This window comes from Trichechus manatus, unplaced genomic scaffold (genome assembly GCF_000243295.1).
Source record: "Trichechus manatus latirostris isolate Lorelei unplaced genomic scaffold, TriManLat1.0 scaffold00030, whole genome shotgun sequence".
Taxonomy (NCBI): Eukaryota; Metazoa; Chordata; class Mammalia; order Sirenia; family Trichechidae; genus Trichechus; species Trichechus manatus.
The window spans coordinates 19,154,238-19,178,436 of NW_004443966.1; the positions used below are offsets into that span (position 1 = coordinate 19,154,238).

Genomic DNA, 24,199 nt, shown 5'->3' on the forward strand with positions numbered 1-24,199 from the left:
AACTCCTGGCTCCCTCAGCCTGGGGACACCTCTCCCTGGGAGGCTTCTCCCCCAAGTTGCTGGGCCTAGTGGGGCTATTCTTCCTGAGACTTGTGAGGCCAGGCCCAGGCTGGGCAGGGTCTGCCAGGGCAGGGGGAAGTGGTGTGGACTGGAGGGGAGACTCTGGACCAGATGCTGACCCTTAATCCTCCACCCTGTGCCGCTATCCCTAGGAGTAATCATACAGACTGAAAAAAAAAAAAAAATCAACGAAAAAAATACCTTAAAGAAAAAAAAAAAAACCAAACCCATTGCCGTCTAGTGAATTCCAACTCATAGCAACCCTATAGGGCAGAGTAGAATTGCCCTATGGGATTTCCAAGGCTGTAATCTTTACAGGAGCAGACTGCCACATCTTTCTCCTGCGGAGCAGCTGGTGGGTTCGAACCTCTAACCTTTTGGTTAGCAGAGGAGCGCTTAACCACTGATCTCCTCACCAGGGCCCCTCGTGCAGACACAGCAGCTATCAAATGCACATTTAGAAATGCATGCACACACAGACTCAGAGTCACAGAATTGCTCACATGTGTTTACAAATAACACACACCCATGTACTCCTCCACCCATCTACAACACACACAGCTAAGTTTGAGCCCAGCGCTTAAATTTAAGGGAGAAAAATCCTGGTTCTTCCACTTAAAGCTGGGTGTCCAAAAGTAAGTTACTTAATCTCTTTGTGTCTTAATTTCCTTATCTGTAAAAATGAGGATGATAATGGCATTCACCTCACTGAGTTACTGTGAAGATGAAATGAGATAAAATGGTAAACAGCTTAAAACAGTGGTCAACACATAGGAAATACTCAATAAATATTATCACTTATTATTGTATGTACCTATGCAGAGAGACACACATGCATTCATCCATATTTCCTAGGTCCCCTCCCATACTGCTGCTGTCACTAGGTTATGGGCCTGGCAGGAACACAACGTTGGAGTCCATCCGTCCCTCTGAGCCTCTGTTTTCCCTTCTGTAAAATGGGGAGCTTACCTACCCCTTAAGGCTGTTGGGAGGATCTAAAGAGGCCCAGCATGGAAAGCTCCTAGCCTAGAGCCTGGCCCACAGAAGCCTCCCCACACTTTCGCTGTTGCTGTCTGTATGATGAAGATCAGGTCCAGGAACAGGTGCAGGGACCCCACGGGCCCTCTTCTGCACGGAGGCAATGGCCAGGCAGCCCTCATCCCCATCTCCTCCAGGCTGGAGCTGGGCCCTGTAAGGACAGAACCCAAGGTCACAGGGTGTCAGGCCTGCCCCCTCTTTTGGAGCCCGGTTTGGCGGCAGCCTGGCACGGGCTGGGGGCAGGGCTGGCCGGGTGGCCGTGGGTGGAAGGAACAGAGGAAAGCCGGTGCAGTGGCAATTGCCCTGCGGTTGGCTGAGGCGCCCACGGCTCTGTATTTATAGAGGGCTCCCTGTAGCTCTCAGTTCCTCGCAGTCGAGTTAACCCTTTCCAGGCCGCAGTGTCAGGCAGAACACAAGACTGGGATCAGCCAGCCAATTGGAGCCCTGGCTCTGCCGCCAGCAGCCTGGGTGGTGGCTGGTGGGGTCAATGACCAGTCACTTGTCCCTTCTGGCAGGATATAAACTTCGGATCTTGGAAACACGGGAATGGGTGGAGGGTTGGCAGTTATTAGACCAGCGCCCCCTCCCCGGAGCACCCGGTCTTCCCAGCGTGGGTCTGGATTGGGGCCGGGGGCGGGGTCCAGGCCCGGTGCCCTGCCCAGCGGGCGGGCTTAGGCCTTTGCCCCAAACTGCCGCCGCGGGGCCAATCCGGCCTCTGGGGCGCAGCCCGGCGGTCTTTCCGGGCCCGCGGCTTTCTCCAGCCGCCCCGCCCCTCGGCCTCACGGGCCTCCCGGGGCCCCCGTTCAGATTCGGCCTCTCGGCAGCGGTGGCGACTAACTGCGCTCTGCCGAGTCCCCGAGTCCCGGGAGTCGGCGCGGCGCGGCGCGGTGAGTGCTCGCGTGGCGCGGCCGGCAGCGGGGTGGGGACTGCCTTTGTCTGCGGCCGTGCCCGGCCGGGGGCGGCGGAAGCCTGGGCCGGCGCTTCTGCTACAGGGTTGTTATGGCCCGGAGCGATGCGCCCCCTCCCTCGCAGGGGAACCCACACTCCAGCCCTCTGTCCTGGGCCCGGGCTGGCCTTCGCACGCGAGCACGGTGAGCCCCCGGGGCCGAATCTCTGGCTCTAGGGCCCAGAGGGAGCTGGGGCAGCCAGGATCCTACCCAGCCCCAGCCAAGCCTCCTTTTCCCTCCAGAAGAGAGGGAGCTGGGGCACAGTCGGACCTGCCGGCACCGGGGAAGCAGCTGGAGGAGGCTGGGTGGGTAACTGGAATTACGGAGGCTCCGGGTGTGGCGGGGGAACCGAGTCAGATCTGTCACCGTGTCTGATGATTCTGAAAAGCTTAACGAAGCCGCTTGCTGGGGCCAGGAGGGAAGCAGAGCCTCCAGAGCCCTGCGGAGGGAAACACCCAGATGTTAATAGACCACCGGCCAATGGGGGCAGGAGCCAACTGGTTAGGGGCAGGGGGCTCACTCAGCTTGGCCCTGGCGGGGACGATTGAGGGGGTTCCACAGACAGAAGTGGGCACGGAGGAGACCGATTCTGAGAAGGATGAATAGGGACAGCTGGCCAGAGAGGAGGGGGTGTAGGTGTTGATGGGGGCAGGTAGAGGCCGAGGCAGATCGGGGGGTTGGAGGAAGCAGGGATGGGACAGTTTTGGCTGGGGAAGTCTCAAGGAGAATGGTGGATGGCGTAAGGTGGGGCAGGTGGGGAGCACTGCTGAAGGAGAAGGTAGGACTACTCTTGTAGGGAAAGTAGGGTGGGGTCATATTAGAGAGGAGGAGACTGGATCCAGCGCCCCAGGGCCCTCAGTTGCTGCTGCTGAGCTGCCGCCAGTAACCTGCCAGAAAAGGGAATTTATTTCTAACCAAAAACTTGCTCTAATGAGAAATGCGTGATGGATGACTCATATATGGGATCTATCTATCCTTGAGGGGGAAGGTCAAGCAAATGGCAAAGCAAAGAAGATCGTGGGGTGGGGGGTGGGGGTGGGAGGTTGTTGTTTGACTCAATTGAGAAAAGCTATTTACCTTCAAATTGGATGTGGATAATTGTAAACGAATCTTATTTCTTCATTAAATTAAAGGCCCCACCCAGGTCTTTTTCTTATAAGCCTGTCTTTAGCAGTGAGTTTCTGTATTAGAAAGTAATGAAGCTGTTTTTGTCTTTAAGAGAGTTCCTTATTTAGTTCAGCCTGTCTCTAATTCCCTCTGGCCGCCCAGAATTCCCTAGGATATCTAATGCAGGAAGCCTTCCTTGTAGTGTAGGGGCCTGCAAATAGGTGGGGCACTTTTGGAGGCCAGGGAAATTGAAGTCTAAACTTGAAATTGAAGTCTAAACATGTCAGTCTGGGTTGGGCTGATCTGAGTGCCAGGGAGGTGGTGGAGGGCTATGGGCTGTGGGGTATGAAGTGGTGGTTCATATTTCCAGCTTGCTTTAGGCAGGAGAGTATTTTGGGTGAGTACATTTTCCTGATATCTGGAGTTCCCCAGCTCAAGTGCTAACACTTTTTATGTTACCGGTTGCGCATGGAAACCTTTCTCCCCAATATTGTATACATCCCACTCTACTTAAATTGAGTGTCCTGATGTCAATGAAATTTTTCTTCCTGACTTTTTGGATTAGCACTGTGAACATCAGTTTTTGCAATAAGGGGTCATATGGCAAGCCGTCAACTGCTGACTGAAAAGTTGGCAGTTTGGAACCACCAGCGGCTCCAAGGGAGAAAGATGTGGCACTCTGCTTCCGTAGAGATTTACAGCCTTGGAAACCCTATGCGGTTGCTCTGAGTCAGAATTGACTCGGTGGCAGTGGATGGCGCAGGACCTCTTGAGGGAGTAAGCTTTTGTCCCTGCACTAAGCAGCCTCAGCAATGCTTGTACCGATCCCGCGATTGAACTTTGGAGGTCTTCTGTCTTCTTAATGACATTGGTGTCCCTGGGTGTTGCAGATGGCAACCGGCTGCTAAACAAAAGGTTGGAGGTTAGAGTGTACCCAGAGGTGCCTTAGAAGAAAGGCCTGGCAATCTACTTCTGAAAAATCAGCCATTGAAAACCCTATGGAGCATAGTTCTACTCGGACACACATGGGGTTGCTATGAGTCAGAACTGACTTGAGGGCCAGAATGAAAAGGTCATCACTCATGATTCTCCTGCCTGCCTCTAGTAAGCTTTCTAATGACTGTGCTGCCTTTAGACTCCTGTACTGGAGAAATCAGCCCATCCTGCTTGTTAGAGGTAAGAAGCCTGTGTTAACACAAGCCTAAGGATGAAAAGGTGTTGGGATTTGAGGGCCCGGTTTTCCTTCCTGCCCCTGGCCCTCTTACAACTGTGCCCAGGTACCCCACAGAAGCAGGTTAGCTGAATATCTGAGATGCTCAGATGCCCACAGCTAGGTTGGGGCACTTTTGTATTTACGAAAAGGACAGTTATAGAAGTGCTGTTCCTTCAAAGTAGTCCTCTGGGGAGGCTGTGTCCTTATTCTGGTGAGGTGGACTTCTGAACATTTCTGTGGGAATTCCCCATCCTCCAACTTTGGCCTTCTCTGGAGTAGTCCATCTTCATTCTTTGGAGTAGGATTTGGGTTTGACACTGAGTTGGGCAATACTGTTCCAGGTCAGAGTTGCAGCGTGGTCACAGAAACTAGAGCTGGGATTTCCCAGTGCCCAAAGAGACACCTGGGAAGTGTTGTAGAACAAGTGTCTGGCCTGTTGCCGGCTGGTTCTTGGTTGGACATAAGGGCTTTGGGATGTGTGCAGAGAAATGGCCGAAATCAAAGGACCCTCTGAGATTATGATCATACAGGGGCTGCTGAGCTGTGGACCTGAGTCATGGGGTCAAGGGAGAGGAAGAAGGGCTGGGAGAATGATGTCACTGTCCATGAGCTTAGCCTCTCAGTGGGTGGCTTTCATTGCTGTCGTTTTCCCACATCCCCAGGGCGGGAGTGGCAGGGAGGGCCACCAGCAAAGTTAAACATAGAATTACCATGATGTTGTTGTTGTTGTTAAGGAACCCTGGTGGCGCAGTGGTTAAGTGCTCAGCTGCTAACAGAAAGGTCAGTGGTTTGAACCCACCAGCCTCTCCAGAGGAGAAAGATGTGGCAGTCGGCTTCTTTAAAGACTTACATACAGTCTAGGAAACCCTATGGGGCAGTTCTGTTCTGCCCTATAGGGTCCCTATGAGTTAGAATCGACTCAATAGCAATGGGCTTGGTTATGGATTATTTTCTTGACACAGAACAAGAGAGCAGCTGGGAGAGGGCCACATGTGCTGTACACAGCCCTCCCTCGCCACCCCCCAGTCCTGCAGCTTCTGCAGTGTGAGGTTCCAGAGGGGAGCATTGGGTTTGCAGGTTATGGCAGTGGGGCTGTGCTGGATACTTACCAGACATCATCTCATTTAAGCATCATAGCAGTCCTATGAGGCAGGGTATCACTAGCATCATTGTACAAAACTAAAATAAAATAAACGGTTGCCTTCGAGTTGATTTTGACTCATGGCAACCCCATGTGCATTAGCACAGAACTGTGCTCCATAGGGTTTTCAAGGGCTGGTTTTTTGGAAGTAGATCACCAGGCTTTTCTTCCAAGGCTTTTCTAGGTAGATTTAAACCTTCAACCTTTTGGTTAGCAGCCAAGTGGTTTAACCATTTGCACCACCCAATGACTCCAACTGAGGCCCAGAAAGGGCGAGCAACAAGCCCAAAGATACACAGCTGGCAAGCAGTGCAGCTGGGAGGCAAGTCCAGGGTAGTCTGCCTCCAGAGCTGGCTCTTTCTGCCACTCTGGAGTTAGGCACAGGCTTCACCCCTCATTCTGGAGCCTGGTGATATGATCCAAAGATTCCCCCAGGGAGGCAGAGAGGACTCATCTGAGGGCCTGGGAGAGGGCAGGCCTGACTGGGGTGACCAGCTGGGACCATTGCTGAGAGTTCTGGCAACACTGGTGCCTCCAGCAGCTCCTCCTACACCCTCCAGTTCTGACCAGTGCTCTCAGCTAGCTGTCCCCCTTCTTCTCAGTCTCTCTGCGGTCCAGTGAATGGATGCCTCCGCCACACCCTTACTGCCTTTGGGCGTGTGGTCTTCCACTCAAACAGAGAGAGTGTGTTGGAGGGAAGCCCTCTGGGAGTGGAGAATGGAAACATTTTTGGTTGGGGAACCATAGAGCAGGGAGAAATACTATGTCTGGGAAGCAGGGTCTCCAGATCACCCTTCAAGTCAACCTAGCTCCTGGAAACTGGGACTCCCCCAGGGGAGGCACTGGAATGTGTGCTGGGTGGAGGCCCTGTACTGAAGGGTGTGGCAACAATAGGGACAGTAGGAGCTGGAGCCCACAATGCTTGGTGCTGGGGCCTGGCTTCTGGAAGGGAAGAAGGGGAGAGGACCATAGGAATGGGCTAGACACAGAGATGGAGTCCTGTGTTTGCTGCTTGGAGCTGGTGTGGAGATGGGGGTGGTTTGTGGAGATGGGATGATAGGTGAGAAGGGGGACATAGACCGAGTAATGGTCCCAGGGACCTAGATGTACACTCCAACAGAGGAGGTCTTGGCTGGGGGTGGCGAGGGGGGAGGTTCCAATGCAGAGGGTGCCAGTGGGCCCGTCCCCATGCCTATGGCAATAATAACAGCAGTAGTAACAATTACGACCACTGTTTTGGTGTGAGGCGCTTTCCTAAATCCTCTAGGTAGATTCCTATTCTCATAGCAGCCCTGTAGGGGAGGGATGGTTATCTCTGTGTTAGAGATGCGGGATTGAGTCTCAGAGAAGCCGAGTCATTTACTACTGGTCAGGCATGCCCACAAGGCTGCATGAGGATTCCATTTGATTGGTGAGAAATCCAGCCCGGGGACATTCGTGAGCTGCCTCTTAGTCACCTCTGAAGATGACTGAGCTTGGGCCTGCCACCTGCCTCCCCCTCTGGGCTCAAATTCCTGTCCGTCTGTGCGTCTGTGCAATCAGCATGAAGATGGGAACTGGACCAGGTGAACTCCAAGTGGCCTTCAAACTCTGACGGCTGGTGGGGCCGGCTGCTCTCCTGAGAAAGGCTTCCAGGGCAGTGGGGGGTGGGAGAGTGGAATTTCTGGGCTTATTTAGGTGGGCACCTAGGAGGATTCAGCAGATGTTGAGCGAATACAGATGTGCGTGCCGTGGGCCTGCCAGTGCTTGACCCCGGGACCCTCCCTCTGACTTGGTCTCCTGCTCTCTCCACTCCCCTCTTTCCCCGCCCTCTTTGGGACGATCTCCTCTGAGCTCAGTGTGGCTTTCCCTCTTTTCAGAGCTCTGTGCTTTCATTGATGTGTGTGGTGTTTGTGTGTTTCTGCACACACACGTGTGCATCCGTGTGTACAGATCTGCACGCACCTCCAGTTCCAAGATGGTGTCAGCTGCCCTGTCAAATGGCTGCTGGGTGGTCAGAAGATGCACATTCAATTTGGGATAGTTGCTCAGCCAGAGAGGATGTGAAAGGCGGGCCAGCTGCTGCAACAAAAGTCTCACCATGTTCTCAGACCCACTGAGATGGCTCTGTGGATTCCCTGTGGTTTGTCCAGGTTCTGAAGCCCTGACCTCAGTGCGGAGAATGGGAGTGTGGTGGGGACGGTGGGTGTGGGAAGGCCAGAGCTCAGCTCTGTCCTGTTGTCCTCGCTTCCTTGTTCTTAAAGCCACAGGGAAAGCAAGTGGAGAATGCCAAAAAGACCTTGGCCGGCTCTGCCGGACTGGCCCTGATGACACACTGCTGTCCTGACTCACACAGAAATCACTTTGAGAGGAAGAACTGATTTCTCCTCTCGGGTGGGATCATGGGGTTGGGGAGTGGTGCCCAGTGGACAGCCTTGAACACAAAAGGCCCACACTGACTCAGATAACCAGGAAAAGGGAAGGCCAAGAATGAGACTGTTCCCAGGGAGCACTGGAGACCCTCCTCGCCTCTGTCCGCAGGCCTTGCCCATTTATAGAGCCCATAGCAGTACTCATTGGAGCCCTGGTGGCGCAGTGGTTAAGAGCTAGGCTGCTGACCAAAAGGTTGGCTGTTTGAATCTACCAGCTGCTCCTTGGAAACCCTATGGGGCAGTTCTACTTGGTCCTACAAGGTCCCTATGAGTGAAAATCAACTTGACAGCAATGGGGTTTTTTTTTTCAACCCTGATAGGATGATTATAAGACTCAACAGAGTAAATCTATCTAAACTGACCTAATGAGTACTGCTAAAAAAAACCCATTTAGATATAGATAAACCAGTTGAGTCTTATAATCATCCTATAAGGGTCAAAAAAAAAAAAAAAAACCCTTTGCCATTGAGTTGATTCCGATTCGTAGCAACCCTATAGGACAGAGTAAAACTGCCCCATAGGGTTTCTAAGGCATTAATCTTTTTTTTTCCCCATACAAAAATTTATACATACATTGTTATGTGACTCTAATTGCTCTCCCCATACTGTGACAGCACACTCCTCCTTTCCACCCCTGATTCCCCATGTCCATTCAATCAGCTCCTAACCCTCTCTGCCTTCCCATCTCACCTCCAGACAGAAGCTGCCTGTTTAGTCTCTTGTATCTACTTGAGCTAAGAAGCACACTTCTTGCAAGTATCACTTTATGTCCCACAGTCCAGTCCAATCCCTGTCTGAAGAGTTGGCCTCGGAAATTGTTTTAGTTCTGGGGTGATAGAGAATCCAGGGGCCAAGCTTTCTGGGGTTCCTCCAGTCTCAGTCAGACCATTAAGTCTGGTCTTCTTACTAGAATTTGAGTTCTGCACCCCACCTTTCTCCTGCTCCATCTGGGGCTCTCTGTTGTGTTCCCTGTCAGGGCGGTCATTGGTGACAGCCGGACACCATCTAGTTCTTCTGGTCTCAGGCTGATGAAGTCTCTGGTTTATGTGGCCCTTTCTGTCTCTTGGGCTGATACTTTCTTGTGTCTTTGGTGTTCTTCATTCTCCTTTACTCTAGGTGGTTGGGACCAATTGATGCATCTTAGATGGCCGCTTGAAAGCTTTTAAGACCCCAGACATAAGGCATTAATCTTTACAGAAGGTGACTGCCACATCTTTCTCCTGCAGAGCAGCTGGTGGGTTTGAACTGCTGACCTTTCTGTTAGCAGTTGAGTGCTTAACTGCTGTGTCCCCAGGGCTCCTTTCCTATAAAGGTAGGGTTTATAATCCCCACTTTTCAAATGACAAAACTGAGACTGAGAGAGGATATTTTCCCAAAGTCACACGACTAGAGGTGGTAGAGTTTAGATTTGAACTTGCCTCTCTGACTCCAGAGTCACTTGTTCCCTGAAGCCTCTGGTGACTACACCAGCCCAGCAATTGATCATGGTCACAGCGTGGAGTGGTGGCCGGGCTCCTCCTTTGATGACTGAGGAGACAAAGACCCAGAGGGCAAGGGGTCTGCTCCGGGGAGCCTGGCAAGTTAGTGCTGGAGCCAGGTCTAAAACCCACACCATGTCTTTGATGTTGCTGTTTTGCTTTTTTCTTGTGTTAGTTGCCAAAGAGTTACACACTCGTTGTTAAAACTAGAGAAGTGTATCAAGAAAGTGGAAGTAGACTCCTACTCTTATTCCCACCCCAGGGCTGGGTTCACTATCAGGTTTCCAGACTCTTTTCCAGCTTACAAACATCCACCCATCCATCTCTGTATCTAGCAGCACACACATGGACATACGCATGCATTCATTCATTCATCGAGCAAACGCATGCATTCATTCATTCATCGAGCAATGCATTGAGCCCCATTTCTTGCTGGAATTAGGGTTGCAGTGGCAAATAAAGCAGGCATGTTCCTGATCAGGGAGCTTCCAGTCTGACATGAAAACAAACTGGATGTGGTCCATAACAGAGGTCTTCTAAGAGTGTCAGATCTCTAACCCAGCTTTTCTGCTAAGGTGACCTAAGGATGAAGAAGTGTTACCCATATCATCCAGGCAGGAGGAACTGTTTTCAAAGACCTTGTGAGGTAGGAAAGAGTGTCGCATGTTGGAGGAACTAGAAGAGGCCCACTGTGGGACTGGGGGGAGGCAAATGGGAGGTGGTAAGGCAGGGAATGCAGGCAGGGCTTGGGGGCCATGTGGGACTGGGATTTTCTCCTATGTGAAATGAACAGCCCTGGGGATTCAATTTCTTTTTTCCCCCTTAAGTCTGGTGTTTTTACGTGAATTTGAGTTCTGCACCACACTTGTGTCTTGCTCTATCAGGGACTCTCTGTTGGTTCCCTGTCAGGGCGGTCATTGGTGGTAGCCTGGCACCATCTAGTTCTTCTGGTCTCAGGCTGATGGAGTCTCTGGTTTATGTGGCCCTATTGTCTCTTAGGCTAATATTTTCCTTGTGTCTTTGGTGTTATTCATTCTCCTTTGCTCCGGGTGGGTTGGGACCAATTGATGCATCTTGGATGGCCGCTCGCAAGCTTTTAAGACCCCAGACACCACTCACCAAAGTGGGATGCAGAACATTTTCTTAATAAACTCTGTTATGCCAGTTGATGTAGATGTCCCCTGAAAGCATGGTCCTCAGACCCCAGCCCCTGCTACTCTGTCTTTCTTCGTGTTTGGTTGTGTTCAGGAAACTTCTTAGCTTTTGGTTTAGTCCAGTTGTGCTGACTTCCCCTGTATTGTGTGTTGTCCTTCCTTTAACCTAAGATAATACTTGTCCACTATCTAGTCAGTGAATTCCTCTCTCCCTCCCTCTCCACCCTCGTAACCATCAAAAAATGTTTTCTTCTGTGTTTAAACCTTTTCGTGAGTTCCTATAATAGTGGTCTCCTACAATATTTGACCTTTTGCGACTGACTAATTTTGGTCAGCATAATGCCTTCCAGATTCATCCATGTTGTGAGACGTTTAGCGGATTCATCGTTGTTCTTTATCGTTGTGTAGTATTCCACTGGTATATACCATAATTTGTTTATCCATTTGCATCTGTTGATGGGCACCTAGGTTTCCATCTTTTTTTTGCTATTGTGAACAGTGCATAGTGAACATGGGTGGGCATATATCTATTCATGTGACAGCTCTTATTTCTCTAGGATATATTTCAAGGAGTGGGATTGCTGGGTCATATGGTACTTCTATTTCTAGCTTTTTAAGGAAGCGCCAAATCTATTTCCAAAGCGGTTGTACCATTTTACATCCCACCAGCAATGTATAAGTGTTCCAGTCTCTCCACAACCTCTCCAACATTTATTGTTTTGTGTTTTTTGGATTAATGCTAGCTTTGTTAGGATGAGATGGTATCTCATTGTAGTTTTGATTTGCATTTCTCTAATGGCTAATGATGGGGAGCATTTCCTCATGTATCTGTTAGCTGCCTGAATGTCTTCTTTATTGAAGTGCCTGTTCATATCATTTGCCTATTTTTTTAACTGGGTTGTTTACCTTCTTGTTGTTGAGGTTTTGCAGTATCTTATAGATTTTAGAGATCAGACGCTGATCGGATTTGTCTTGGCCAGAAATGTTTGCCCTGTCTGTAGGTTGTCTTTTTACTCTTTTGGTAAAGTCTTTCAATGTTTGATTTTTAGGAGCTCCCAGTTATCTAGTTTCTCTTCTGATCTTTGTGCATTGTTAGTAATGTTTTGTGTTCTGTTTATGCCGTGTATTAGGGCTCCTAGCATTGTCCCTATTTTTTCTTCCATGATCTTTATCATTTTAGATTTTATATTTTTGAGATTCAATGTTGAGGGTGGGGAAGGAGGTGGTGACATGATTCAATTTATGTTTTTAAAGCAAGTGTTCTGGCCACTATGTAGAGAATACAGTAGAGTATAGAATTTAGGGGGGCAAGAGAGAAAGTGGGGAGACCAGTGAGGAGGGCTTTGTAGTTATCCAGGCAAAACTTGGAAGACCAAGGAGAGAGGCAGAGATGGAGAGAAAGAGGGAGGGTGAAGATGTATCAGGATTAGCAAACTTCTTCTGCAAAGGGCCTGATAGTAAACATTTTAGACTGTGTGGACCATACGGTCTCTGTTCCAACGACTTAATTCTGCCCTTTAGCATAAAAAAGCCCTAGACAATAAGTAAATGAAGGGGTGTGGCTGTGTTCCAGTGGGACTTTATTAATGGACACTGAAATTTGAATGTCATATAATTTTCACATGGCACAAAATATTATTCCTTTGATTTTTTCCTAACCATTTAAAAATGTTTAATATTTAATGATAAAAATTAAACCATTTAAAACCATTCTTAACTGGTGGGCAAAACAAAAACAGACAGTGGGCTGTATTTAAGATATGCACAGTGGATAAAGCGATTGAATGCTAACCAAAAGGTTGGTGGTTCAAAACCACCAGCAACTCCTTGCGAGAAAGATGTGGCAGTCTGCTTCCTTAGAGATTTACAGCCTTGGAAACCCTATGGGGCCACTATGAGTTGGAATCGACTGATTTGGCAGTGCGTGGAAGACATAAGCTCAATATCATCAGTCAGAACAAGGCCAGGGGCCATCTGCGGAACAGACCATCAATTGATCATATGCAAGTTCAAGTTGAAGCTAAAGAAAATTAAAACAAGTCCACGAGAACCACAGTATGACCTTGAGTGTATCCCACCTAAATGTAGAGACCATCTCAAGAATAGATTTGACTCACCAAACACTAATGACAGAAGACCAGATAAGTTGTAGTATAACATCAAGGGTATCATACATAGAGAAAACAAAAGGTCATTAAAAAGACAGGAAAGAAAGAAAAGACCAAAATGGATGTCAGAAGAGTCTCTGAAACTTGCTCTTGAACATACGGTAGCTAAATAGAACGGAAGAAATGATCATGTAAAAGAGCTGAACAGAAGATTTCAAAGGGCAGTGTGAGAAGACTATTATAATTAAGTGTGCAAAGACCTGGAGTTAGAAAACCAAAAGAGAAGAACATACTCAGCATTTCTCAAGCTGAACGAACTGAAAAAAAAAAATTCACACCTTGAGTTGCAATGTTGAAGGATGCTATGGGCAAAAGGTCAGCAGGTTGAATCCACCAGTTACTCATTGGAAACCCTGTGGAGCAGTTCTACTCTGTCCTATAGGGTTGCTATGAGTTGGGATTGCCTCGATGGCAATGAGGTTTTTTTTTTTTTTTTTTTTTTTGATAGGCAAAATATTGAACAATGCAGGAAGCATCAAAAGAAGATGGAAGGAATACACAGAGTCACTAGACCAAAAAGAATTGGTTGACGTTCATCCTTTTCAGGAGGTAGCATAGGATCAAGACTGATGGTACTAAAGGAAAAAGTCCAAGCTGCACTGAAGACATTGGTGAAAAACAAGGCTCCAGGAATTGACAGAATACCAATCGAGATGTTTCAACAAACAGATGCAGCGCTGGAAGTGCTTACGTGTCTATGCCAAGAAATTTGGAAGACAGCTACCTGGCCAGCCGACTGGAAGAGATACATATTTGTGCCCATTCCAAAGAAAGGTGATCCAACAGAATGCGGAAATTATCAAACAATATCACACACAAGTAAAACTTTGCTGACGATAATTAAAAAATGGTTGCAGCAGGACATTGACAGGGAACTGCCAGAAATCCAAGCCAGATTTAGAAGAGGACGTGGAATGAGGGATATCACTACTGATGTCAGATGGAACTTGGCTGAAAGCAGAGAGTATCAGGAAGAAGTTTACCTGTGTTTTATTGACTATGCAAATGCATTTGACTGTGTGGATCATAACAAATTATGGATAACATTGCAAAGAATGGGAATTCCAGAACACTTAGTAATTGTGCTCATGTGGAACCTGCACATAGACCAAGAGGCAGTCATTCAAACAGAACAAGGGGTTACTGAGTGGTTTAAAGTCAGGAAAGGTGTGTGTCAGGGCTGTATCCTTTCACCATACTTATTCAATCTGTATGCTGAGCAAATAATCCGAGAAGTTGGACTATATGAAGAAGAACATGGCATCAGGATTGGAGGAAGACTCATTAACAACCTGCGATATGCAGATGACACAAATTTGCTTGCTGAAAATGAAGAGAACTTGAAGCACTTACTGATGAAAATCAAAGACTACAGCCTGCAGTATGTATTATACCTCAACATAAAGAAAACAAAAATCCTCACAACTGGACCAATAAGAAATATCATGATAAATGGAGAAAACATTGATATTGTCAAGGATTTCATTTTACTTGGATCCACAATCAACGCCCATGGAAGCAGCAGTCATAAAATCAAACAGTGTATTGCATTGGGCAAATCTGCTGCAAAAGACCTCTTTCAAGTGTTAAAAGCCAAGATGTCACTTTGAGGACTAAGGTACACCTGACCCAAACTATATTTTGAACCACCTCATATGCATGCAAAAGCTGGACAGTGAATAAGGAAGACCAAAGCAAAATTGATGCCTTTGAATTATGGTGTTGGCAAAGAATATTGAATATACCTTGGACTTCCAGGAGAATGAACAAATCTGTTTTTTGAAGAAGTACAGCCAGAATGCTCCTTAGAAGCGAGGATGGCGAGACTTTGTTTTACATACCTTAGACATGTTATCAGGAGGGTCCAGTCCCTGGAGAACGATATTATGCTTGATGAAGTAGAGGGTCAGTGAAAAAGAGGAAGACCTTCAATGAGATGGATTGACACAGTGGCTGCAACAATGGGCTCAAACATAGCAATTGTGAGGATGGTGCGGGACCGGGCGGTGTTTCTTTCTGTTGTACGTAGGGTTACTATGAGTCAGAACTGACCTAACAACAACAATGACCAATGATGTTGAACATCTTTTCACATGCTTATTGGTCATTTGTATATCTTCTTTAGAGGAATTTCTATTCAAATCCTTTGCCCATTTTTAATTGGATTGTGTTTTTTGTTTTTGAATTATAGGAGTACTTTATATATTTTGGATATTAAACCCTTATCAGATATATAGTTACCAAATATTTTCTCCCATTTTGTAGGTTGTCTCTTCACTTTTTTGATGAAGTCCTTTGATGCCCCAAAGTTTTTAATTTTGATGAAGTCTAATTTATCTATTTTGTCTTTTATTGCTCATGCTTTTGGTGCTATATCTAAAAATCCATTGTCAGAACCAAGATCTTGAAGCTTTTATGTTTTCTTCTAAGATTTTTTGGGTTTAGTTCTTATATTTAGGTCATTCATTTATTTTCAGTTAATTTTTGTATATGAAGTGAGGTCCAGCTTCATTCTTTTGCATGTGAGGGTATAATTGTCCCAGTACCATTTGTTGAAGAGACGATTCTTTCCCCATTGTATGAACTTGGCATCTTTATCAAAAATCAATTGCCCATAGATGTATGGGTTTATTTCTGGATTCTCAATTCTATTCCATTGGTCTATATGTCTGTCCTTAGACCATTACCAATCTATGTATCCTTATACTATAGCTTTATAGTACATTTTGAAATCAGGAAGTGTGGGTTCTCCTACTTGGTACTTCTTTTTCAAGATTGTTTTGGCTATTTGGGGTGCCTTGCAATTCCATCTGAATTTGAGAAATTCAGATGGAATTTCTACAAAAAAAGCTGCTGGAATTTTGGTAGGGATTGCACTGAATCTGTAGATTGCTTTGGGTAGTACTGATAACTTAACAATATTAAATCTTCCAATCCATGAACATGAGATATCTTTCCATTTATTTAGGTCTTCTTTAACTTCTTTCAGCAATATTTTATTGGTTTCAGTGTACAAGTCTTTTGCCTCCCTGGTTAAAATTATTTCTACGTATTTTATTCGTTTAAAGTTAAGAGAAATGGCTCCTAATATTAGTTCAGATGGTAAGCCCTCAGGGTCCTTCTATCTTGCTGCTCTGCAGTCCCCATGGTATTGCCTTTGACAGTGTGGTCCCCATGGCTCACCACATCTGTGTTCCAGCCAGTGGGAGAGGGAAGAAGGAGAGGGTTGCTCCCTCTCTTTAAGGTGTGACCTAGAAGTTGTACACACTGGTTCTTCTCACATCGTATTAGCCAGAAAATGTCCACACCCAGCTGCAACGGAGGCTGGGATCTGTAGTCTTTAGCTGAGTGGCCATGAGCCTATCTAAAAATTCTAGAGAAGAAGGGGAGAATGAGTGTAAGGGGGAAAACTAGTGGCTAATGCCACAGTCACTTTGTACATTTCACTGTGACCTGCATGGCAGCTAATTGGCTAAACTTTAAGGATGTAGTACATGAAGGCTTAAGGTACTGATGAAGTTCTGAGAGTGTCCAGCAAAGCTCTTTCTTCAGAGATGGAAGCATTGAACTCAGAAAAGGGATCCCACAGTCACCTGCTTAAGATTGCATAGCAAAGTATCAGAGCTGGGACTAGAACCCCAAACTTTGGGCTCACTTTCAACTATTTCAAGGCGATCTGGCTGAGAGGCAGACAGGCAGTGCCAGGAGAACAGGTCTTTTGGGGCTGGGAAGGGGGCCACCTTTCCCAGCCTATCCACCTGGGGAACCGCTCATCATTTTTCAGGACTCAGCTTTGGGGTTACCTTGTCTCGGAGGTGCCTCAAGTAGCCCTCACTGTATCTTGTACAGTATACTGTACTGAACTGTGATGATTTGTGTGTGTGTCCATCTTCCCTAGTGGAATGCATGCTCCTTGAGGACGGACCCAGAGCTTATTCATCTCTCTGTCCCCAGCGCCTGCCCCAAGGCAAGAGTTAAATGACCTACTGAACACATGAATGAATGTATATTGGAGAATGCTTTCTGTTGCAGATAATACAGTAAAACCTGCAAAAGCTGGGACCCATGTGAGGCAGAAACCTGTCAGAGAAGGAAAACGAAAATATTTTCTACCAATAGAGAGTGATAGAAAAGTGGTAAGCCTGCACCCTGTCAAAGGTGGAAAACTTGGGAGGCATGGAAAAACAAGGCAGTCCCGTCGAGTTCCAGCTCTCACTGGTTTCACTGTAGAAACCTAGCTCATACTAGCTGAAGGGGAAAAAAAAAAAAAGATTGGCTTAAGTATCTGGGCAGTCTAGGTGTGCAGCTTGCTTCAGGTATAGCTGGATCCAGGGGCTTAAGTGGTGTTTTTGGAGCTCTGTATCCCTCTGCCCTTTCTTGTCCACTTTGTGGGAAGTGGTGCCTATGCAGCCCCTGCAGGGATTGGGAGGAAGCCGGGATTAGGAGGATATGGGCTGATGCTGGTGGTCATGGTGAGGGGGAAGGAGTCCCTCTTGGGCATCCCCAGGTCCTGAATCCAGAGCCCAGTCTGGGCCCTTGTTTTTTGGCTTGGGTTTCATGGGGGCTCCTTGCGTCATCTCTTGGGAGCTTCCCTGTGGCTCCACCTCTGCTGGAATTAGAGGCACTGGCTGCACCTCAGGCCGATGGTGGCCTAGACTCCTCCCTTCTGCTTCTCTGGGAAAGCCCAGGGCACCCTGTGGTCTTTCCTAGCAGGGCTCCTGGAGTTCCCATGTGGGGCTGGGACTGGGAGAGAGGAGGAGGAGGGAGGGCTGGCTGGTGACTTGCTGGGAGAGGTGGCACAAGCAGACCCCAGGGCAGTCCCCCTGGGGATGAGAATTCCCCTTTGTGGAAAAGGTGGGCTGCAATGACGTGGGTGCATCATGAGGTGGTGTGTCTCCATGTGGCTGTGTACCAGGGCTGCCTGTCTGTCCAGATGGGCAGTGATCCCTTTCTCAGGCCACCACCCCTGCCCCCCTCTCTGAGCAGGTCCTGGCACCCAGCTGTTGGCTTAGGAGTCTCTGGTGCTATGGAATTCTCAGGTTCTGGGCTGTCAGGCTTCTTCTCTCTAGGGTGGGCCATGACTATGGGCTTCCTAGGCCAGGGTCTAGGGGAGGAATCAGCAGGAGAGCAAGCCCAATGCCCACCCTTGGGATCCCCCTCATTCTCTCTCTGGAAAGAAGGACAGCTAGGCCCCTGGGGAGCCCTGGTTGGTCTGCTTAGGAGAGAGGAGCTCCCTGATCCCCCCACATTCACAGAAGTGGCAGACAGGCATTCCCAGGAAACCCTGGGGGGCAAAAGCCAGTGGCAGGAATTAGCTTCATGTATGGAAGAGCCAGTCACTAGAAGGGTCTTGAGTGCCAGGCAGAGGAATGTGGGCTTACTTCTGTAGTGAATGGGGAGCCATGAACGTTCTTGAGCAGGGGTAGACATGAGCAGATTCTTGTCTTAGGTCCTAAGAGAAGGCACCTTAGAGAAGCATTGGCAGGGAAAGAGTGGAGATAGCAGAGCCAATGAGTAGGCTCTCGGAGGGTCAGGAGAACCTGGTGAGCACAGGTCAGGGTGGGAGATGGTGGGCGTGCGCAGCAATGGAGAGGGTGAGAGAGGCGGCCCAGGAAGAACAGGCAGGACTTGGTTCTGCCTGAGGGTGAAAGACAAGAAGGAAGACTTGGAATCTGGGTGCTCCTTAATGTTTAGCCCTTCCTGTGGTGGCCGGCAGGCACAGCAGGCAGCTCCCTAGGGGCTAGGTTTTCTTGTGGGCCATGGTGGCCCTTAAAGGGCAGGATGTGGGTGCCCTCCAAGGGTGCCTTTATGAATGGAGTGGGAAGGCTGCTGACTCAGCAGGTGGCAAAGTTTTGAGGCTGCTAGATTTTGGAGCGGAAGCATCTGGGAAGGAAGTAGCTGCTCAGGGCTTCCCCACAGCGGACAGCTGGGGGAGGGAGGCGGGTACCAGGGCAGGATGCACTTGGCTTGGCTGAGAGATGGGGAGTCCCACAGCCCAGCTGCTGGATGTATGTGGCGGGGGCGGGGGGGTTTGGCTGGGATTGGAAGGGCTGAGGTTGGGTGTCGGTGACTGGAATTGATGCTAATGGTTATTGATGTGGTTTGCTCTGTGGAAGGGCATAAAGGTGTGGCAGGAGGTTAAGGACCTGACCTGAACTCTTCTCAGCTCTGCTAACTGGTAAATCACACGACATGAATGAAGTCACGCCAGATATCTGGGTTTTAATTTTTTCCTCCTACAAAATGGGACCGAGTTGCCTGGCCCATCTCCCAGGGTGGTCATGAGGAAGTGACATCATGTGTATTCTGGATGATCAGCCCTGGTCTTGTGGCTTGATCAGGATGTGGCATGAGTGATTTTCTCTGTGTGGGATGCAGGGAAAAGTGTGTGCTGCCTGCCGGAGTCAAACACCTAGGGGGGCGGCCAGGATTGGAAGCAGGGCTGGGCCCAGGGAAGGCTGGGAGCCCTGGCTCAGGCCTGACCAGTAGCCACAGATCCACCTCTCAGCTCAGCCCGACGCCAGAGATGAGGGGTCAGCCCAGCCCTGACCTCTCCCACTTCTGACCGGTCTCACATTAATCTAGCAAATGTCCTCTATCTCTGGAGCCCCACACTCATACTCCAGCTGCCTCTGAGAGTTCTCCGCTGGAAGTTTCTGCACAAATGCGCTAACTTTGTACACCGTACACTGAACCCTTCCTGCTCCCTGTCTCAGGGAACACCCTACCTGGTCCCTGGGGCTCAAGACCGTGGACATCTTGACTGCTCTCCTTCTCCCCATGTCCCCAAATGCTGTCACTTTTACCCAGGCCTGCCTCGTCTCTTCTGTCTAGCCTTCTCATTTATCCTGCAGATGCTGCCAGATTAATCTCCATGAGGACAAGTCTGACTATATCATTCCCCCTGCTCAAAAGCCTTCAGTGGCTCCCAGCTGGCTTCAGGATAAAGTTCAGACCCCTGTGTCTGTCCGGCTCCAGCCTCAGCTCCTACTCTCCCCTACCAGCTGTTGCCTCCAGCCAAATTGATCTGTGCACAGTCCTCCCCCAGAGCAGGCCTTGAACTTGCCAACCTTGCCTTTATTTACCCCCTTGCCTCTTCTTCCTTATATTTTATACCAACATCTTCGGGCTGAAAGGGTAGATCCCAGCTGCCCCTTTTCCACCTCCCCTGGTCCAGCCTCCTCAGGAACTCAACTCCCTCCTGCCAGCATCTCTGACAAAGATCTCCCAGCAGGGAGCCTTGTGGGGTGTGGGAGGCCCAGGGAGGGAGGACCTCCCAGTGGGCAGTTGCAGCCTTCCTCCAGCTGGCTCCAGGGGAGAGGAGGTAGGAGGGGACTGGGGAGGACCTTTTGAGACAAAGGCCTCATTTCCTCTTCCTCGCAGGCAGGGGCAGCCTTCCACCACGGAGATCCCAGCTGTCAGCTGCCTCAGGGGAAGATGCGGTATCAGCGGGATAGCCCTGGCGTAGGTGTGCGTGTGGCCACGGCCCTGGGAGTGCTGTGGCTCTGCCTCACAGGTGAGGGGAAGAGCTGGGGAGGGGAAGGGAGGGACAGTGATCATGGGGGGGAGTGAAGGGGCTCCCAGTCCCACCTGGGGTCCTGCCGAGCCATCTCTATCTAGCAGGGCTGGGGCCTGTGCCCTGTCCACACTCGTTTCCACCTCTGGGATCCAACGGGCAACACACTTGACCTTTCTCAGCCTCAGCTTCCTCTGTTATAAAATAGTCATCATGGAATGTGAGGCAGTGGCGGGTCAGTGGCAGAATTCACACCTTCCATGTGGGAGACTGGGGTTTGATCTCCAGTCAATGCACCTCATACGCAGCTACCACCCACCTGTCAGTGGAGGCTTGCGTGTTGCTATGATGCTGAACAGGTTTCAGTGGAGCTTCCAGACTAGGAAGAAAGGCCTGGCAACCAACCTCCAAAAACCAGCCAATGAAAACCCTATGGATCACAATGGTCTTATCTGTAGCCGATCATGGGATTGGCCAAGCAGCCTTTTGTTTTGTTGTGCAGAACCCATTGCTGTTGAGTCAATTCCAACTCATAGTAACCCTATAGGACAGAGTAGAACTGCCCCCTAGGGTTTCAAGGAGCGGCTGGTGGATTCGAGCTGCCATCCTTTTGGTTAGCAGCTGAGCTCTTAACCACTATGCCACCAGGGCTAGGGTCACCATAAGTCAGGGACCAACTTGAGGGCATCTAACAACAATCATGACATAGCCCTACTCTGCGGGACTGGGAGCACTCACCGCGATAATGCTATTTCTTGAACATGCTGTGCATTCTCCCTCCTAAGGGTCTTTGTACCTACTGTTCCCTCTGCCTAGAACTTTCTGCCCCAACACAACTGCAGGATTTGACCACTTACTTTGTTCAGGTCTTTGCGCAAATGTCACCTCCTCAGCAAGGCTTTCCTGGCCACCTTGTCTAAAATAGCACAGCATCCTCCATCCTTCCCTATCCCTGACCTTGCTTCCTTCTTCCTAGCATTCACCTCCACCTGGCGTATGTTTGTTTACTTGCTCATTGCCTGCCTCCCCCTGCTCAAAGAGCAGGGTCTATCGTCAGTATAGACCGTGTGGAATAAATGATGTAAATCTTACCACACAGTGCTTGGCACACAGTAAGCACTCAGTCATGGTAGATACTTTAATAATAATATCCTCATCATATTTCAAATCCTAATCAACATTTTGCTCAGAGGGAGAGACTGGCTTCTTCAGATAAAGCTGAGTGTCTGGCGCCATCTTGTGGCCACAAGGGGTGATGCTGGCCATCGCTACCTATGCTTGCTCTGACTTCTCTGGAAGGAGAAAAGGCTTTGTCTGGGTGCCTCCAGGTTTCATCCCTTTAAGGAGGACACCCTATTCCAGTTAGCTAATCTGGGGCACTTGGGATTGCAGCAAGAGAGCCAGGGCCAGCTTCAGACCTTTAGAGACCTCCAAGCACTGCAAAGATTATGACCTTGTGTGTAATTCACAATAAAAATGCCAACCATAAAATAAATGCTTTGCTTTTCCAAACCGAAGAAAACTTTCATAGGTGCTGTAGTCCACTAGCTTTTTTTCAAAACTGTTTGATTGTCACACTTCTTGATTCTGCCTGCTTTGCTGGTGTCCAAAGCACACACTTAGTCTGACCATTACCCAAGAATGGCAGTGCCAGGGTGGGGGGGCCTCTGTCCAAAGAAAGGCTATCAGAGACCCCTACCGAACTTTCTAGAGCTCTAAAAGAAGAGGTGGAATGGAGGCAGAGGTGACTGGGTAGGGAGGCTATGGGGGTGAGTGCACAGGAGAGAGGGCGGGGGTGGGGTAGGGGAACCTACCCTGGGTGGGGGAGGTGTTTCTCTGGGGGCTCCAGCCCTGGACAAGTCCTGGGCTCTGCCTGTGTTCTGGGCTCTGCCTCTGGGAATGGAATTGATCCTGGGATGCTGGGATTCGTGCTTTCTGCCCTTCCCTCACCTTAGCCATCAGCAAGTCCTGTGGATACCCTCTCATAAATAAATTCTGAACCTATCTCGTTCTCTGCTTCTCCACTGCTGCCCTCCAAAGCCTGGCTGCCACCACTTCTTACAGGAACTGCTGAAACAAACTAATTGAGCCCCCTGGTTTCCCTCTTGCCCTCTGTCTCAGTCATCTGGTGCTGCTCTAACAGGAATACCACAAGTGGATGGTTTTAACAAAGAGAAATTTATTGTCTCATAGTCCAGTAGGCTACAAGCCCAAATTCAGGGCATCAGCTCCAGGGGAACACTTTCTCCATTGGCTCTGGAGGAAGGTCCATGTCATCAATCTTCCTTTGGTTTGGGAGCTTCTCTGCGCAGGAACCTCAGGTCCAAAGGATGTGCTCTGCTCCTGGCACTGCTTTCTTGGTGGTATGAGGTTCCCATGTATCTCTGCTGGCTTCTCTCTTTTATATCTCAAAAGAGATTGCATTCAGACACTAATCTTGTCAACCTCATCAGTATAACCTTATCACAGTGATAGAATTTACAACACATAAGGAGATCACGTATAATCTCATCATAGTGGTAGAGTTTACAACACATAAGGAAATCACATCAGATAACACAATCACACAATACTGGGAATCATGACTTAGCCAAGGTGCTACACACATTTTTGGGGGGACACAATTCAATCCATGACACCCTCCTACAATCCAGCCTCCACAGAGAAGCCACAGTGTGTTTTAAAATGGTGGTGCAGTGGTTAAGAGCTAAAGCTGCTAACCAAGAAGTCGGCAATTTGAATCCACCAGCCGCTCTTTGGAAACCCTATGGGGCAGCTCTACTCTGTTCTATAGGGTCACTGTGAGTCGGAATTGACTCAATGGCAACAGTTTTGTTTTTTTTTTTTTTAACCCAGATCAGGCCTGATTAAAACCCCCACTGCATGCAGAATTAAACCTAAGCTCCCTCCCTGGTCTCACAAGTCCTTCCCATCCAGATGCTTAGCCACACTGGACATCTCAGGGTCTCTGGGCCTTCCCACCTGCTGTTCCCTCTGCCAGGAGCACTCTCATCCTGGCTCTTTGTATGTCCAGGTCTTTTTCATTCTCTTTAAATCTCAGCTTAATATCATCTCTTTAGAAAGGGCATTCCTGATAGCCATATTTAAAGTAGACCGTTTTCTTTTTCTTTTTTTGTATAAAAAATTCATCTCTATTTAGGAAAACGAAACACAATAAATAAATTTTTTGGAAAGTACCTGTAATCCTGTCTCATACAGAGAAAACCACTATTTACATTTTGGTGCATACTTCTCTAGAACCTCGCCTCTTCTCAATTTTTGAAAATATATACTTACGGGAAAATTGCTAGCAGCACAGACAGCTGTAAAATACCTACCAGATTTTTGAAAAGCTACAACCCTCTTTTCTAATCTGTTAGCTTATTTTCTCTCTTCATACCCCTAATCATACAGTGATGGACATTTCTGTGCTAGTTCGTCCCTCCCTCCCATTAAAATGTAAACCCTACAGGGGCATAACCTAGGCCTTGTTCTCTGTGGCATTTCAAAATGTCATCATAGGCAAATAGTAGGTGATCACTATATTCTCCTGGAAAGAATGATTGAATTAATGAATGAGAAGCACAGGCACTTACTTTTGGGTCTCAGACCTAAAGGGAACGGTAACAGACCCTGGGATTAGCTGGGGAAGCAGGGGGAGGACCTGGGAGGCCCGAGTGTTCCCGCCCCTCCTCACCGCCCCGCCCCTCCGTTGCCGCCCCCAGGCGCCCTGGAGGTTCTGGTCCCTGAAGACCCGGTGGTGGCCCTGGTGGGCACGGACGCCACTCTGCGCTGCTCCTTCGCGCCCGGGCCCGACTTCAGCCTGGCGCAGCTCAATCTCATCTGGCAGCTGACAGACACCAAACAGCTGGTGCACAGCTTCGCCGAGGGCCGCGACCAGGGCAGCGCCTACGCCAACCGCACCGCGCTCTTCCCGGACTTGCTGGCGCAGGGCAACGCGTCCCT

General features: G+C 48.9%; 1 protein-coding gene across 1 annotated transcript in view; it reads left to right on the forward strand.

Moving 5' to 3' along the window:
• Positions 1-1,970: 1,970 nt before the first annotated feature.
• Positions 1,971-24,199, forward strand: part of CD276 (CD276 molecule) — a 32,913-nt gene continuing 10,684 nt past the window's right edge. The window contains exons 1-3 of the mRNA XM_012555037.1: positions 1,971-1,980; positions 20,101-20,233; positions 23,959-24,193. Of these exons, the coding sequence (XP_012410491.1) occupies positions 20,155-20,233; positions 23,959-24,193 (314 nt within the window). The 5' untranslated portion in view covers positions 1,971-1,980; positions 20,101-20,154. The remainder of the gene's footprint in view (positions 1,981-20,100; positions 20,234-23,958; positions 24,194-24,199) is intronic.